The sequence below is a fragment of the Convolutriloba macropyga genome, chromosome 2 (assembly GCF_964194025.1).
Source record: "Convolutriloba macropyga chromosome 2, txConMacr16.3, whole genome shotgun sequence".
Taxonomy (NCBI): Eukaryota; Metazoa; Xenacoelomorpha; order Acoela; family Convolutidae; genus Convolutriloba; species Convolutriloba macropyga.
The window spans coordinates 50,329,873-50,348,467 of NC_134469.1; the positions used below are offsets into that span (position 1 = coordinate 50,329,873).

The window sequence follows — 18,595 nt, forward strand, 5'->3', positions numbered from 1 at the left end:
GAGCAGATATGGTGGTGCTAACAAAGAATTCTTGGTATTCAATTATTGATGTGATCTTTGTAAAGAGAATTCCTCTGTTGTTTTGTTTTTTAATGGCTCTCGACTAAGTTTGTAGCAGTTGTGTCAGTCATGTACCCGTTTTGTTTTTCTTTTCTTTGAATGTTGGGAGTTCCTGTCAAGACATGAACTCCCATGAAATCGGTATTAAGCTTACTATATTAGCTTTCAGTAGCTTAATTAATTATAGTTTTAGAATCTAACCGAAACGGCACGCCAAATTAGAACACTTTTTGACACTGAAAAAAAACTGGAAAAAAATCGGTTAATTTCTATCTTTTTTTTTCTCTTTCAATCCCAATGTGCATCAAGCGCGGCAACGGCGGCTATTTTCCGGTAATTTGCCGGCTATGTTTACCCCTGCAGATCAGTCATTCCAAGTTAAAATCTTGAAAGACATGAGAAAAATTGAAGTTATGGACACTATAGGTTGGGTAATTTATAACATTAATTACTCGCACACCGTTGTTGCATTATACAATATCTTTAGGTTCTTTTGCTTTCCAATGCCATAATATGCGGGTTCTTTAATTGTCAAAATGATTGGTTGCTGGGGCTTTATATGCAGAGGGAAGGAACTCTATACTGGCCCGTTTTTGGTTTTGTTTAATATTTATCGAGAATTTGATCGGAAGAGAAATTATTGTTCCGACCCCACTTGTGGGGGGGGGGGGGGGGGGAACTATATACTCAAATGGTTTTTTTTGTTCAGACAATTTTGGCCGACGGATCCAGCGTAGAATTCAAAATTAAAAAGATTTTTTGATTTTTGTTTTTTGCGAGGAGTTATCGAGGATTGAAGTTTTGTGTGAACACGGGATATTTGTGTAATTTTTCTTCAAATTAAAATATTTTCTATAAAAATAGTATTTCAAAATTAAATTTCACGCAAAAGAAAAACTTTTGTGTTCTTAATAGACTAAAGGCGATAAAAAAGACTAGTTCTGGTCTCATAGGGAATTTTACTATGAAAAAATCGAATTATATTTGAGAGCTCTTTTATAAAACTTTTTTTTTCTTTTTTAAGTCACCTAGAGACAATTCATCTTTCATATCGACGTTCCGTTAATGATAATTGGTATGGACTCCTTGACTAACAGTGCAATTTGTTCCGTAATGAGCATTAAGTGAACATATCTAGTGCTTTGAGTGGACAGCTATTGGCTGTTAAGACTTTAAAAATAATTTTTGGAAAGCTTTTTTGATCATAAACTTTTCGTGTTAGTCATTGTCAGTATTGTCAAGACCCAATGGATTTCCACTGCAACTATTGTTAATCTGTTTAGTGGTTTTATTTTCTAACTATTGGTCATATGACTTCAATGAAACAAGATTCCGAATTTTTGGATATTTTTGTATTATTGGTTACTTTTGAACTCTTATCACCTTATTCAAATATTATACACATTATCCGAATATTCTTCTAATCCAATTGGCTTAAAAAAGACGTTCAGTGGATCACAGATAAAGTTTTCAGAGAAAAGCTAATGATTTAATTGTCTTCAACACTTCTTCTTGCACTTTTTACTGAATTTTGGTTTTTGCATGTTTTTTTTTGTTTTTATAGTCATGAGACTTATTTTGATGTCTTATTGATTATCTATGCATGTGAAACATCTTTTGCCTCCCATTGAGTTGTATCTGAGCGTAGTTATTGACCTCCGTTGGAAGCCTTTGAGTTTAATGGCTGTTAAGACTTAAAAAATAATTTTTCGAAATTTTTGGACATTAACCAATCCTAAACATTTTTTTCGTGAACTATTAGTCAGTCTCAGTACTGACAAAATCCTTTTGTGTTACTGCAGCCATAATTAATCTGGTCAGCGGTTTTATTTTCGACCTATTAGTTTTAAAACTTCAATGCCACGAGATCTCATAATTTTTTTTAGTTTTCGGGTACTTTTTTTCAGTTTTGGATCCTTTCGAAATCTTGTTTTATTATCGTATTACGGATAGTTCCCATTGGTTTAGTGAAGACGTTCAACGGATCATAGCTAAAGGTTCCAGAGAAGAGCTTATGATTTAAATTGCTTCGACACTTTCGTCTGGCACTTTTCTACTGAATTTTTGTTTTTGCCTGTCTTTGTTGTTGTTTTCAAAGTAAATGGTTTGTTGTAAGGTCTTATTGATGAAAAATGAATGGCAAACAAAATTGTTGTGCCATCGAGTTATAATTTAGCGTGTTTACTGGCTTCCGTTGAAAGCTAATGAATTTAATGGCGTTGATAATACGATTTTCAAAAATTTCGTGGTTGAAATTTATTTGTTCATATTTGTTGATTTTTTGAATTTATATCGGTAAAAAAGGAATCCCATTGCTCTTAAAAATCAATTAAAAATAAAAAAGGTGTTAGTGGAAATTTCAATTTTTTTAATGACTTCGACACTTTTTCTCGGTCAATTTTTTTTTCTGAATTTGCTGTTTTTGCCTGTTTTTGTTCTTTAGGTAGCCGTAAATTGCTGACAGGTCTCATAAGCTTGTAATTTTGGATTGAATGAATGATGTTACCGGAAGCAGTCAGTTTATAGCAAATAGTCTTAAAGTTTATGATATACATTTTTAAATCTTTTTCAAACTTTTCAGTTTTTATTGTTCTTTTCGTCAAATTGTAACTTACTTTCATCAATGAGGGATCCCATTCATTTTCTTGTATCTCAAAAAATAACATATCCACTTATATTATTTGCCACTGATGTTTTGTTTGTGGCACAATATGCGTTTTTTAAAACGTTTAACGTTTATTGAGTGGTCAATTTTTGTGTTTCTTTTATTCTTCTTTCAGAACAATCGCGTAATAACAGATCCCAATGGTTTTCAAATGTGGCCCAAGTAAACTTATTTAATCTCAGCATAAATCTTTCAACTGAATTATTAGAAACAGCAATTGAATTTAAAATACAATGTTCAGATAATAGCTAATGATTTTAATGGTAGCAATAGTTTGTGTTTTCGCAATACATTTGTAATTTTTTGAGTTTTCCTTTAGTTCGTTTCTATGGCTTAGTTTAACCAGAGACAGTTCATTTTGGTTTTGTAATGACTTATAGTATTTTATCAAGGATTATTTAGTTAAAAGCTAATGATTTTTGAGACTTTTCAAGTTTCTTGGTTTAAAAACGCTGATTAATTTTTGAATTTCGCCTCATTGTTCGTACTCTTTGTCGACTTGTTACCTAGTCTCATTAAGAAAAGTTTCCATCTGCTGTTTAGTTCGGGAAAAGTAAATTTCTGTGGTTAAGGTTTTATCTGATTGCATTTTGACGTTGTTTGCTAAGTGCTTTTACATTTAGGTATTGAGTTTTTGTCGTTAATTTTCTTAGTGTGGCTTATTTTGTTTATTTTCTTTTCGCGTAGTCTTTCTATTGGCAGATCTTTTGAGCGCTGTAATGAGGCATGGCATTATGTAATTCATTTAGTAGTTTGGGTGTGAAACTTTTTTCAAACTCAAACATCTATTTTTGTTATCTTTTCATTTGGTTGAAAATGTATGAGCTCGGGTCGGAACATCATGTACGAACGCACATTAACGAGCCTCCTTGTTGGCATATCAAATCGAGTAGAATTTCTGACATGAGGTTTTTGGGCAAAAGGTTACAGAATCTCAAATTTATTTTCAACGGGAATGCGTTTTTCAATTTCACGCGCAAAGAAAAATTTTCCGAGCTTGAACTGGATAGTGGCAGTGGTGCCTCTCTAGATAGAAAATTTATTTTGTTTAAGTTTGTCTTGAAAATTTTGAAATAGTTTTAGCTCATTGTAAATTGCTCTTGAATTGAGTTCGAAGCAATTGTTGATTATTGTGAGCGTGTTGGTCTTTTTCTGCAAGATTTTTGCAGTGGTGCTCCAAGGTTGCCCTCGAATGTGGAATTTTAAAACTGCAATATCTGAAGTAGGGCCTTGTTTTTATATTGCTATCTTTTGAAATATTTCATTTCCTGTCGTTGATCCTAGATACACATAAGATGGTATGGTACTTTTCGCAAAACTAAAAGCTATTTGCTGACATTTCGTCCTCTTGGCATTTTTGAGTCCTTTGTGATGAAATGATGCTCTATCATTTCTTTTAGGATGATCTATTCTTACGTTAGATTTGAAAAAAGGGTAGTGTTAATAAGCGGACCTTTACGATATTTGTTAGAAAGTTCTTGAATATGGTTTTATTGCTTCTGTCCTGTGATATCTCACGATAGAATTAATAAAATATGGCGAACAAAGTTGCTGAGTTTTTTATTAATAACAGTAATAAAAAACTCGCAGTCTCTTTAGCTAAATAGCTCGTCTCAGATTGTGGAAAACGATTCAAGAAAAGTTTTCTGAAAAACAAGGTCACCAGTTCACGCTGGCGACGTTATCTACCCTCTTCTGTTTTTAATGTAGAACTTAGAGATGGTAATAGCTCTGCTTAAATGAGCTTAAATTATCCAACCAGTCCTGCTTGAATTAGGCAGAAATTTATACAGCTTTGAAAGTTTAGCCGAAAATTTTAATTAGCCGAAAATGTTAATAATGAGTGATAGCAACAAGAGTCAGATCATTTTTAAAAATCTATGGTTTATAATTAAGGACGTGCCCTTTCTTTGATTTCTTTTTCGGTGTCTTCACAAGTCATTCTAGCGACCCTTTGGCTACAGTTTTAAGGCCTTTCGGATGTGGAGTTAAGCTCTAAGCGAGATGTCATCTGGTGCTGTCTTTTGCTTTAGCTTTTAAGTCATTTATGTGATATTTTTTACTTGACTTACTGCAATGAATTCTTTAATGAAAAATTTTATGTTTCGAAATTTGTAAGTCGAGCTCGAAACGTCCACTAATTTTCGTGATTGAGTTTCGTAAAACTTTTATGCAGAACATCTAATTTTAACAAAAATTTCTTTTTCAGTCCTTGTGAACGATAAAAATTACCTTCCGAATCTGGCCCTGAACGTTATTTCAAATCCGTGGTTTTTTGGCAATATGTTTGTTATTAATAGCCGCCCTCATCTTCTCAGCCGGCTATTATAGCGCTCCTATTTTTTTACAATTCAAAGAATTTGAATTGTATTGGGGCGCTGTGTTTTTTTTTAAGATGTGTTCACACATTTTTCAATGACTTTGATCTTTCAAAACGGAATAAACAGGTAAAGCCCAGCGGGCATTAAGTTTCAATAGAGGCCCAAAGTGGACGTTAGTAGTCCTTCAAGTGCTTAGAGTGTTGCAGCTGCTGGGATGGCCTCAATTGAAGGTTAAAAGGTCATTTTTAGGAGTTTTTGGGCTCAAAATGGTGCAATTTTTCATGTTTTTTGTAATTTTTTTTTTAAGTTTTTTGCTTAATTAGTCTTAGGTTGAACTTTTTAAAAGTTGATGAAGGCCTTTTGCGAGAAAAAGGTACTTGTTTTGACCAGTTTATGAGTTATATGTTCTGGTACTACAAACACAAACCCAGAAAATGATACCAGATTTGCTATTTTTTTAAAGTTTTAAAATTTTTGTAATTTTTTGCGTTTCTCCACCTTCACGGGCCAGGAAATCTCCTTTAAGGTTCGATAAAAGGGCACTGTATAGTTTCTAGTAACAATGGAGGGGATTTCAACATTTTAATGTCTCGAATTTTAGCTTTTTTTTGATAAAATCTGCAATTTTTTTGAGGTTTCTTAAAGTTTTTGTCAATTTTTGATATTTGACCATTCTCAAGTGCCAGAAAACCTAATCCACGGTCTGAAAACAGTTACTGCATAGTTGTTAGTTTTAATGAATTTGTTTTCAACAATTTAACCTTTCGAGTTTTGAAAATTTTTTGATAAAACCTGCAAGTTTTTTAAGTTTTTTTCAAGATATTTGTTATTTATTCAGTTTTTCTTGCCTGATTAGCGAGATAACCTCATACAAGGTTTAATAGTATGTTATTAAACAGATGCTTGGGGGTAATTGGATGGTTTTCAACATTTTGATAGAACGAATTTCTGTTTTTTGAAATACGAAAATTTTTATAAAAATTATTGCCTATCGATCTTTGAACCAATTATTTTTTAAGACTTGGAATTGCTTTACTTGATAGCCTCTAGAGACCCTAGAATCATTTTTCAAGAAATGATTCTTAAGATATTAATGTCACGATTTTCAGCAATATTTTATTAAAATTTCTATTGACATTTTTAGTTTTTGAAAATTTTCGAGTTAATCGATCTTCAAGGGCCAATGAATTTTTTCAGGCCTTGCAGATATAATACTGCACCAATTTCAGAAACAAATTTTGGTTTCGAAAATATTTTGGAAATAAGTATTGTTAAAGGGGTCAAATTTTGCCTTAGGGGTAAAAACTTCCAAGTTTTATCAAGGGTTATATATTTGTTTAGTTTGTTTGATTGTTTGTTTCTCAATTTTTTGAGATGATTTTGTTTGTGTTTTGGCTGGCATCGTTGAATTGATCTGCTGTTCAGGTAAAGTAAATCCAAGTTTTTCATTCAATTCTTTGAATTGTATTTCAGGACTTGTCCTGCTATGTTTTTTTACTTCGTCGAATAAAAAAAGTTTCGCTTTACCTCATTTTGCCGCCTTTTCAACATTTTGCGTGAAATCTTTTGGACTTCTCTAGGCTAGTTTCTCTCATTCTACTGAAAGTGATTTTGAACATCAGTTGCTCAGCAAAGCAGTTCAAAATGAACAGAGTTGGTACAAAAATGGATGTCAGAAATAGAAACGGGATAAACCCATAAAGCCCAATTTTAGATGCCCGCTATTTGAACGTGGTTCCTATCAGTCTTTTTTGCCATCTCTAATGCTTTTTGTTTTTGATGGTAGCCACTGTAGCCTCTCTGTGAAACAGAAGTATGTTCAACCACAAAATGCCATCAAGATAAATCTTAAAAAATGTTTTTGTACAAAAATCTTTTTTTTTCAATATCTTCTGTTATTTCAATTTCAATCATGCTTATTGGAATCAACGGCGGCTATTTTCCGGTAATCTGCCGGGTATGTTGTTTAATTGCTCTCAAACGAACTTGTATCAATTATATTAGTCCTGTTGGTCTTTTTTTATGCGATTTTTCCCTTGACCGATTTTTCGTCGGACCCATTTGACGTAAAAACGGGATAAACAGGTAGCGCCCAGCGGGCATTAAGTTTCATTAGAGGTCTTTAGCTTCGCTTAATAGTCCTTCTAGTGCTTAGTGTGGTGAAGCTTTTGGGAAGGCCGTAGTTTAACGTTAAAAGGCCATTTTTGGTCCCAAAATGTTGCAATTTTTCTTGCTTTTTTTCGTCAATTTTCGAATTTGTATTGGACCACTCTGAAAATAAAAATTGAGGCTGGTGAAAGTTGATAAAGGTTTCTTGCAAGACATAAGTACTTTTTTTGACCATTTTAAGAGCTATAGGTCTTGATAATCCAAACAAAACTTTCAAATTTATACTAATTTTCTAGCTTTTCGAAAATTTTAGTCGTCAAGAAACCTCTTGTGTTTGAAAATAGGTTGCTGCATAGTTTCTAGTGGCAATGGAGTGGTTTTCAAATTTTTAATATCACGAATTTTAGCTTTTTCTGACAAAAACCTGCAATTTTTTAAGTTTTTGTTATTATCATCGTTCAAGTTTTTCTGGCCCCAGAGTCTAGAAAACATACCTTAGGTTTTGATAAGTTACTGACAACTTTTTTTAGCCATGGAATAGTTCTCAACTTTTTAATATCACTATTTTTAAGCAGTTTTTTATTTAAGTTGCAAATTTTTCATTTTTGATGTTTATTTTTTTTCAGGTTTTTTCAGCGTCAGTTGTCCGAAAACCTCCTTTGGGATTTGATAATAACTTACTGAAAATTTTTTTTAGCCATGGAATATTTCTCAAATTTTTGATATCAAAAATTTTAGCAAATTTTTGTGACAACACCTGCTATTTCATTTTTTTTACATTTATTGTCATTTTTCATGTTTAGGGTTTGATAATAATGTACTTAACAGTTTTCAATGGTAATTGAATAATTCACATTCAATATCACAAATGTTAGCAGTTTTTCAAAATGAAACTTGCATTTTTATTTCAAGTTTTTATGTTTTGTCATTTTCTAGTTTTCTCCAGCCTCAAGAGCCAAGGAACTTGCTGTAGCTTTTGATAATTGGTTATTGCATAGTTTATTAATGTTTTGGAATGTTTTTCAAGGTTTTAATATCACGAGTTTGAGCATAAAAAAATTTCCAGTTTCAAGTTCTTTTTTTAAAAATTTGTGATTTTTTCCTGCACCAGGGGCCAGGGACATCCTGCAAATTTTCATAATAAGCCGTTGAAGAGTTTCTAGAGATAATGAATGGTTATCAATATTTCATGACTCGAGTTTTAGCAATCTTTTTTTTTTCAAGTTTTCCAAAAGTTCATCGTGTTCCAAGTTTGTGGACTTTTATGACCCAGTGAAGCTATTTCAGTCTTCAATTAGGGACACATGATGGTCTTTTGAAACAGTTAAATGGTTCTGAAGATATGTCACGAGTTTCAGCAAGATTTTGTTGAGATTTTCAAGTGTTTTATTACTGGCCAACGAAACTTTTTAGGTCTTGCAGATGTGTTACTTGACTAAATTCCGGAGACAAAAACTGGTTTTAAAAATTTTTTTCACTTGGAAATCCGGACAGTTTTTAAATTTTGCACTTTAGTTTTTTTCGGTATGATTTAATTACTATCAAGTCTAGAAGTTGCAGAGTCGAGTCTCATCATAAAAAAATTTCTAGCTCTCTCTCTCTCTCTCTGTGTGTGTGTGTGTGTGTCTCCTCCTTCTCTTTGTTGTTCACGCTTCATCTCACACTGTCGGTCTCTCTCTCTCTCTCTCTCCTTAACTCACACCAGCTGCTGTTATGTGGCGTGATATCAGCTTCTGTTACCCAATTAATGTTGAATTTTTGTAGAAATGTTTTCTCATGATTGACTGAGCTAGCACGTTTCAGGAAATTATTTTTAATTGCTCTCAAACGAAGTTTGTAGCAATTGTTTTATTCCTGATTTATCTTTTTTTATGCAATTTTTCGCTTGACCGATTTTTCGTCTGACCCATTAGATTTCTCGTCCTCAGAAACGGGTAAAAGAGGTAACGCCCAGTGGGCATTATGTTTTTTTAGAGCTTTTCAGCTCTATAGTCACCAAGTATGGGATTCACAGAAACTGTTTTGGAGACTTATACTTATGGTGTGAAGGGCGATTGTTAGAAATTTATCCCACCGTTGCCCCCCCCCGCTGCGCTCACCTCACGTCCCTTCAATTAAGCTAAAGCTACCTCACTGAACCGCGTCTAGCTTTTGACGGAGGCAACCGGTCGTCTGAGAGCAATTCGCCCGACGCTTGTCTGTTATGTTAGCATGTGTCAGCATGTGTGCGTTTCTAACATTTGAGGCGAATTAGAACTCTTTCTGTGTCCAATAATTTTCCTCTGATAGGTATGAATTTGAAAGCCAGCCAACATATGAAAAGCGCATTAAACTGTTCAAAATTGGAAGCTGGAAAATGTGCAGTTAGGGTTGTCTTCAGTTACTGATCACCAAAAACAACACGTTAATTTTCTAGATAAATGCGAAATTACATTCAAATGGGGACGTGTAATCTAAAAGTATCGTAATAACCCAAATTATCGTATCAGAATTATAGTAATACGTCTTCTGTATTGAATTTGAACTCAGCACAGGTCAACTTAGCATGTGTAACTTGTTCCGGATCCCGATTAAAATCGTTTTGAAAAAAGTTTTTTAACGTTTTTTTGATGTTTTCTGAAATTGGTGCGTCTATTTTTGATGTGTGTATTTAGCTTGATGACTACTTGGAACGACTACGCAACAAGTACGAGGAGCTCTCACGAGAGAAGTTAGAGGGGACTCTGAGAAAGAGAGCGCCCCCTGGTAGAGTTCCAGTAGAGGATATTGACTTTTTCACAGAATTCCTCTACATTGATCAGGAAGATATGGACCAAATGAGTGTCACAGAGCTCTGAAGGAAACGCACTTTTCTGTATCATTCTGCGCATTTACGAATTAGAACTGCATTAATTGAGACTATGATTGTTGCCGATGCTAAATTTTGGATTCTAGAAAGTATTTATTGGTTGTTTATAAAACGAACGGATGAATAGAAAAACTGCATGTTATTTGAAACCTATTGGAAAGCACACCAGACTGTAGAAATAGAGAAATGCGACATGATAGAGTCTAGTTTTGAGTAGTAAATTAATCCCACAAACTCAGCAATTAGTTGGGGTCTTTCCCCATTATAACCCCCTCCAGAGTATAATGGTCATGTAACGTATAGCCCACCTCACCATGGTAAAAACAAACTGGGGATGTGTTGGGAAAGACCCATTAGTTTAAATTTTGTCCATTAGTTTTGAATTTTAGCAGCATGTTTGCGTTTCTAACAGTTGAGGCGAATTAAAACTCTTCCTGTGTCCAATAATTTTCCTCTGATAGGTATGAATTTGAAAGCCAGCCAACATATGAAAAGCGCATTAAACTGTTCAAAATTGGAAGCTGGAAAATGTGCAGTTAGGGTTGTCTTCAGTTACTGATCACCAAATCAACATGTTAGTTTTCTAGATAAATGCGATATTACGTTCAAATGGGGACATGTAATCTATAAGTAACGTAATAACCCAAATTATAAAATCAGAATTATAGTAATACGTCTTCTGTATTGAATTTGAACTCAGCGCAGTTCAACTTAGCATACGTAACTTGTTCCGGATCCCGATTAAATTTTTTAATTTGTTTTTTTTTCAAAAAGTTGGCATTTTTAAAGTAATTTTCCCATAATGCAACCCCAACTTTGAAAACTTATCTAAAGCCAGAAAAATGGATTTGATTGCGTGTGAAAGGCACTTTGATAGTTTATTTCGACTCGGTTTGTACGTTGAGTGGTCTAATCCGTTATAAGCAGGCAATTGACTGTTTCATATTTTTGAGAGGTAGTGTAGGCTCTTGAAGTTCAAAAAAAAGCTTGATAGGAAAAATGTTGTTTTTGAACTTGATTTCGGTTGAAGGATCGTATTTTCTTCTATCGAAACATGTCTGACTGCTCAAACTAGTTGTTTCTTCAATGGCATAATTTCAATGTTTGTAATTCGACAAAAGTATAGAAAGGTAATGAATATAACTCACTAGTGCATTCATTAGTAATTTGGTTTTAGGTGGGTACGATGCCTTGATTGCATTTAGTTTTTGGGCCACAAGACATTTGTCGGAGAAGGATTTTAATATCATTTTCCATTGATACCGGTGAAATTTGGACAACTCCGAGAGTAACTTTTTTAATTAAACTTTGCAGTTTTTCAGAGTACGTTCATTTGACTCCTGCATTACGAAATTTGTTCACCAAACAAAATAGATTGTTTAATAGTCGTGACAGAATATCAAAGGCTTTTATTTAGGCGCTCTCAATTTTTACAATTCAAAGAAAACGAGTTGTATTCAGGCGTTGTCTTCTTTTTAAGATCTGAACACACATTTTCATGGTTTTTGCAGTCGAATTGGAAGGACGAATTTGATCACACCGGAACAGAAAGAGGAGCCAGATTTACACAATTTTCAAGCTTAACTTCGGACTTACCTCAATCAGTTTTTCAAATGGAAGGAGTTTAAATTCTTTTACACATTGAATTACGCAAGAAAGTGAATATCAGTCAAAATCAAGAGCAAAATAAAAAAAAAACGGGATAAACCGATAAAGCCCTGTCATTGGGTCTTAGTGAATTAGGTTGTCAAAATAGGTGGTCATTAAGAACTTTTTTTACTCGATATATGGCATAGGACAACAAAAAATAACAGCAAACACGGCAAATTTAAAAAAAAACTACCAAATTTTGCAAGAGAAAGGAGTCGCAGCCCCTAAATCCGTATATTATAAAAGCAATGATTATGTTCAATTGCGTAATTTAAAAACTTTTTCCGATTGGATTTTTGAGGATCTGACTGAAACTGCACACCGAAATAAACGAACGGAAAACTTTTGAAAAATAGGGAGACTTTCAGTCAATTAATATATCTACTTTTTTCTGCTTCAATGCCGAAGTGCGGCAATTGCTGCCTTCCTTTGGGTGGATTGAAAGTTACAAGTGTTGCAATACGATAAAAACTCAAATTTTCAAGAAAAGTTTGATGAGACTGTTTTGCTTGGTCAATTAATTAAGCAAAAATTGTTGGCACTAATTACATTGAATTATTTTACAGTCTCCTGCTTCAAGGTACAATCTGGTGCACAGTTAAGAAGATCGATTGCTGACTACTCAAATCTATTGATATAACACTTCTCGAGCTTAGGTAATTAATTGAAATAAATAATTTCGAAAGATCGCAAATCCGTGACCTTCAAGTTTCAATTCAGTTTTTTAATTGCTCTCGAATGAAGTTCGTAGCAATTCATGTAAACGTCTTGGTTTTTTCATTCACATTTTTTCCTTGATCGTTTTTGCACTTTCCTCTAGAATATTCTTTGACTCCTCTAATAACTTTTTAACGCTTTCGCTCTTCATTGTTGAGCGATCTCTATTGCTCTTTTTTTCCGAAGTAAAGTTTGTTGCTAAAATAATTCGATGGCAGCATAGCCACAAGAAGGGACTGATAGCCGAGTGAGCAGTTCTTCTAGAGAGGGTATTTCGACTCTCGGCGTGGTTAACTATTTTTGCACCATTATAGAAAAAATTATTTAGGCTACAACCCCGGATATAAATTGCCCCGAATGTCGTTCGAGATCGATTCTTCAGACATAAGTCGTTCTATGTTTTCTCACGCTTAGTCTGGTTTAACAAAAACTAATTCCGGTAATTTTTTCCGGTTACATATCCATCTCTAGCCCTTTAAGATTTACTTCCAAATCAGGGCTGAGAAGTCAAACTAATGACGGTAAAATTGGCAAGCTGCTGGCGATGGAAACAAATTTCAATTTCTTGGCAAGCTTAAGCAGTGTGAAGACATTAGATGACAAAAATGTTAGATAGAGAGTGGCAAAATTTGTCAAGCAACAGGTATGCTCCTAGTTGCATAGGTGAATAGATACTGATGATAACAAAGAGGCTCGGTAATGTGCGTTCGCACAAAAATTTCTGACCGGGCTTAGCTACATTTTTCACTTAATTGTCTACCAAATGAGCAAGAGATAAAAAAAGTTTCTTTACCGTTCAACAAATCATTAAATGAGAAAAAAAACAATATACCTTCAAGGGTTGTTGAGAACTGGCATCAATGTGACTACCATAAAAAAGAACGACAAAATCAAATATTTACAAATATAAATTACGACCTAAACCATTGGTCTGTTTAAAAAAAACTAATTGCCAAATCAAATTGGTATCAGATAAAACCTTACTAAAACAAATTAAAACTTGTACAACAATAGAAAAAAATGGTACTTTTCTTCAATGCGGCTTGATATCAAGTCGATAAGAAAAGAGCAAAAGTTTATAAAAAAAAACGTTGCCTTTTTTTTAATAACAAAATTATTTTCAAACTATTTAAAACATTATATATCAACTGACAACATTGAAAAAATCATTTACACCTCCATGGAAAGTGGTTGAGAACTTGCATTATCTAGGATATGTCATATTACTAAAAAAAAACAAAAAAAAGGCAAAAATTAAAAAATCAGAATCTGCTCCAATCCCGCGCAATTAAACATTAAGCTGTTTCCTAAGAACATTTTTTTTGTTTTTTTTTTTCAAGTAGAAACAGAACCGGCCATTTTTGTTATACTGATAAAGAAAACAGGCATCTAAAAAGGTGGGCAAACATGCAAGATTCACGAATGCTTTATGAAAACTCGTGGTGTCAAGAATAAACACCATTTGAGGAAAATAAAACAGATTTAAAGAGCAAATTAAAGTTCACTGGACAATGGATGTGATTTGCCTATAGAGAAACTGAGCTAGAAATTAACAGAAATAAGATTGGCGAAGCTCAAGTTATATTGTATTTTCAAAAACAAATAATTTCAAAAGCCAAAACAAAAGTCAACTTTCAACTAGAAAAAACATACAGCTTATCTTGTAACAGCGTAGAAAAATTATTGCGGTTGTTGTTATTGAGACTAAGTCACAAGACCATAAAATAACAATAAATTCAAGAATTTAAAATGTTCACAAACATCTTTACAGAAACACAAAGTTGAAGCCATTAAATTTAAAAGATATTCATCTCATGAAATTTGAATTTTCACTTCGGTCTCCATTGAACGTCATCAAATTTTTTAGTGATTTGATGTCTCATAATGACAACAAAAAGGCCACAAACACTGAAAATCATGTAAAACTCTCCAAATTCATCTAAAACAAATTGACTGAACCTTAAAAAAAACCAGTCACAACGTTTAACGAGTAGAGCGGTGATGATTTTGTTCAACGGAAAATAACGATATTGCTCAATAATGAGGCTGAGTTGCGAAAAGGATACAAAATTGAAATAGTGGAAAATGTAATCAATTTTTTTGAACGTCCTTAAATCTATGTACTAATATTAGTCGTTGAGTTCATTTATTTGTCAATAGGTGGCCATTGGAACCTTTTGATACCCAATCTATGGCATATGACAACAAAAAATAACAACAAACACGGCAAATTTAGAAAAAAACTACTCAATTTTTCAAGAGAAAGTGGTCGCGGCCCTTAAGTCCATAAGTTATGAAAGCAATGATTATGTTCAATTGCGTAACTTAAAAGCTACTTCGATTGATTTTTTCAGGATCTGGCTGAAACTGCGCACCGAATTAAACTGGAACCGAAAACTTTTGAAAATAAGGGAGAGTTTCAATCAATTTATATTTCTTATTTTTTCTGCTTCAATGCCGAAGTGCGGCAATCGCTGCCTTCCTTTGGGTGGATTGAAAGTTACAAGTGTTGCAATAAGATAAAAACTCATATTTTCAAGACAAGTTTGATGAGACTGTTTTGCTTGGTCAATTTTTTATGCAAAAATTGTTGGCACCAATTACGTTGAATTATTTTACAGTCTCCTGCTTCAAGGTACAATCTGGTTCACAGTTAAGAAGATCGATTGCTGACTACTCAAATCTATTTATATAACACTTCTCGAGCTTTGGTAAATAATTGAAATAAATAATTTCGAAAGATCGCAAATCCGTGACCTTAAAGTTTCAATTCAGTTTTTTAATTGCTCTCGAATGAAATTCGTAGCAATTCATGTAAACGTCTTGGTTTTTTTTCATTCACATTTTTTCCTTGATCGTTTTTGCGCTTTTCCTCTAGAATATTCTTTGACTCCTCTAATGACTTTTTAACGCTTTCGCTCTTCATTGTTGAGTGTTTCCTATTGCTGTTTTTTTCCGAATTAAAATTTGCTGCTAATATATAATTGATGACAGCATAGCCACCAGTAAGGACTGATATCCGAAGGGGCAGTTCTTCTAGTGAGAGTTTGGGAGGTTCATAGTTCAAATCACGGCTTGGTTCAAAATTTTTGCACCCATAAAGAAAAAACTATCTAGATTGCAGCCAGTGATACAAATTGCCTCGCCTGTTGTTCGAGATCATTTCTTCGGACATTAGTCGGTTTGTTTTCTCATGATTAGTCTTGTTTAACAAACTCTAATTATGGTATTTTTTTCTGGTTACATATCCATATCTAGCCCTTTAAGATTTACTTCCCAATCAGGGCTGAGAAATCAAACTAATGACGGTGAAATTGGCAACCTGCTGGCGATGGAAACAAATTTCAATTTCCTGGCAAGCGTATGCAATGTGAAGACATTAGATGACATAAATGTTAGATATAAAGCGGTAAATTTTGTCAAATAACAGGTACGCTCCTGGTTGCATTGGTGAATAGATACTGATGATAACAAAGAGGCTCGGTAATGTGCGTTCGCACAAAAATTTCTGACCGGGCTTAGCTACATTTTTCACTTAATTGTCTACCAAATGAGCCAGAAATAAAAAAAGTTTCTTTATCGTTCAACAAATCATTAAATGAAAAAATATATATACCATCGAGAGTCGTTGAGACCTGTTTTTCAATGTGACTATCATAAAAAACAACAAAGTCAAATATTTACAAATATAAATTACGACCAAAACCAGTTGTCTGTTTTATAAAAAAATTAACTGCCAAATCAAATGGCATCAGATAAAACCTTACTAAAGCAAAATAAAGCCTGTACAACATTAGAACAAAAAGATGCTTGTCTTCAATGCGGCTTGATATCAAGTCGACAAGAAAAGAGCAAAAGGGCAAAGTTTAAAAAAAACGTTGCCATTTTTTTTAAAAACAAAATTATTTTCAAACTAATTAAAACCTTATATATCAAATGAAAACATTGAAAAATTCATTTACACCTCCATAGAAAGTGATTGAGACTTTGCATTATCTAGGATATGTCATATTACTACCAAAAAGAAGAAAACCAGGCAAAATTAAAAAAATCAGAATTTGCTCCAAAACGGTGTCCCGGCCAATTAAACATTAGGCTGTTCCCTAAGCACAATTTTTTTGCATTTTCTCAAGTGGCAACAGAACCGGCCATTCTTGTTATACTGAGAAAAAAAAACAGAAATCTAAAAAGGTGGGCAAACATGCAACACTCACGAATGCTTTATGAAAACTCGTAGTGTCAAGAATAAACACCATTTGAGGAAAATAAAGCAGATATAAAGAGCAAATTATAGTTCACTAGACAATGGATATGATTTGTCTATAGAGAATCTCGGCTACAAATTAACAGAAAGAAGATTGGCGAAGCTCAAGTTATATTGTTTTTTCAAAAACAAATAATTTCAAAATTCATAACAAAAGTCAACTTTCAACTAGAAAAAAATACAGTTTTACGTGCAACGGCGTTGAAAACTTATTGCGATTGTTGTTATTGAGACTAAGTCACAAGACCATAAAATAACAATAAATTCAAGAATTAGAAAGTTTCACAAACAACATCACAGAAACACAAAGTTGAAGCCTTTAAATTTAAAGAATGTTAATCTCAAGAAAATTGAATTTTCACTTCGGTCTCCGTTGAACAACATCAATTTTTTTTAATGATTTGACTATCTGAAAATGACCACACAAAACCACAAACATTGAAAATCATCTTAAACTCACAAATTTCTTCTGAAACAAACCGACTAAGTCTTAAAAACATCAGTCAAAACGTTTAACGACAAAAAATTATTGTTTGGTTCAACAAGAACAACAATGAGCCTGAGTTGCGAAAATGTTACGAATTTGAAAAACTCGCAAAGTTTTAAGAAATTTTTGAAAGTCCTTAAAACCATTATTTATATACCAATATAAGTTGTGGAGTTCTTTTTATGTCAATAGGTGGCCATTGAGACCCTTTATTACCCACTATATGGTATAAGACAACAAAAAATAACAAAAAACAGTGCAAATTTAAAAAGAACTACCAAAATCTGCAAGAGAACGGAAACGCACCCCTGAAAACCATAACATATAAAAGCAATAAATATGTTCAATTGCGTAAATTAAAAAGTTTTTCTGATTGCATTTTTCAGAAATGTGACAATAAACCAAAAATAAACAAAAAAGAACAACAAAAATGGGCAACCATGCTCAAAGACCACAAAATTTTGCATGAAAACTCCTCGCGCCAAAATCACGCAGCCTTTTTTTAAGACCAACCGCCACAAAATATAGTTTGTGTCTTATCTGAAAGAAACTTGACCTGTATTCACGGATAAGAAGCTAAAAATGACAGAAAGAAGATAGGAATACGGACAGGTTGAAAAATCACTGAAGTTTACCTGAAACAGTTATTTTCAATGCATAAGAGACATTAGATAACAACTGAAAGCATCGTGTCGGTTCACTTAAACCTCTTGAAGAAGCCATTCAGATATTGATCAGTGAGAAATAGCGATAAGACTGCAAAAAGAATAACAAAAAATCCTGTAATAACCTGTACCAAAAATTCCATTAGGTATTCTCTGAAAACAATCTTTATGTACATTTGACCTCATTTTCACGTCAGTGGGAGCTGTCATTAAATGAGCCATGAATTAAAATTTGTCGTCAGTTATCAACTTAAACATTGAAGGAAATATTTCGAAAAAAGCAGCGCCTAAATAAAAATTGAAAACTTCTGATTGTAGGAATCCATGGCGAGGTCAAACCTATCCCTGATTTTGCCGCGCGCCCAAAAAACCACTTAATTGATCCAATTGTTTATGAAGTAGATCACTCGACTAGTTAATGTTTTCAAAATTTAAAAAATAAACTGAGGCTTCTTGTATAGTTATTGAGTTGATTTCCTAACAAATTGCAAAAATGTACACACAATGTTTCACATAGCTCAATTGATGGTCAATTATAAATGTTGGTATGTGCCTGGCGCTCAGTCTAACATTTTAAGATACCCTGATTATTGCTGCATGTTTATCTTGTTATTTTGGTTGGTGCAATACCATTCGTTCAACGGTCTTTTGTTGGTCTTTCGATGCAATTTTTCGTGTAATTGATTCGTCAGCTGACCATATGAGTTTTTGTCCTCAAAAGCGCGATAAACAAGCAAAATCCAGAGGGCTTTATTTTGCTGAGAAGCCTTATTCGCGCTTTAATAGACTCGCGCTTTACTCTTTACTAG

At 33.4% G+C, this 18,595-nt stretch overlaps 1 protein-coding gene across 1 annotated transcript in view; it reads left to right on the top strand.

Moving 5' to 3' along the window:
* Positions 1 to 10,450, top strand: part of LOC142358739 (gamma-aminobutyric acid type B receptor subunit 1-like) — a 67,949-nt gene extending 57,499 nt beyond the window's left edge. The window contains exon 15 of the mRNA XM_075410286.1: positions 9,810 to 10,450. Coding sequence (XP_075266401.1) covers positions 9,810 to 9,992 — 183 coding nt within the window. The 3' untranslated portion in view covers positions 9,993 to 10,450. The remainder of the gene's footprint in view (positions 1 to 9,809) is intronic.
* Positions 10,451 to 18,595: the final 8,145 nt, after the last annotated feature.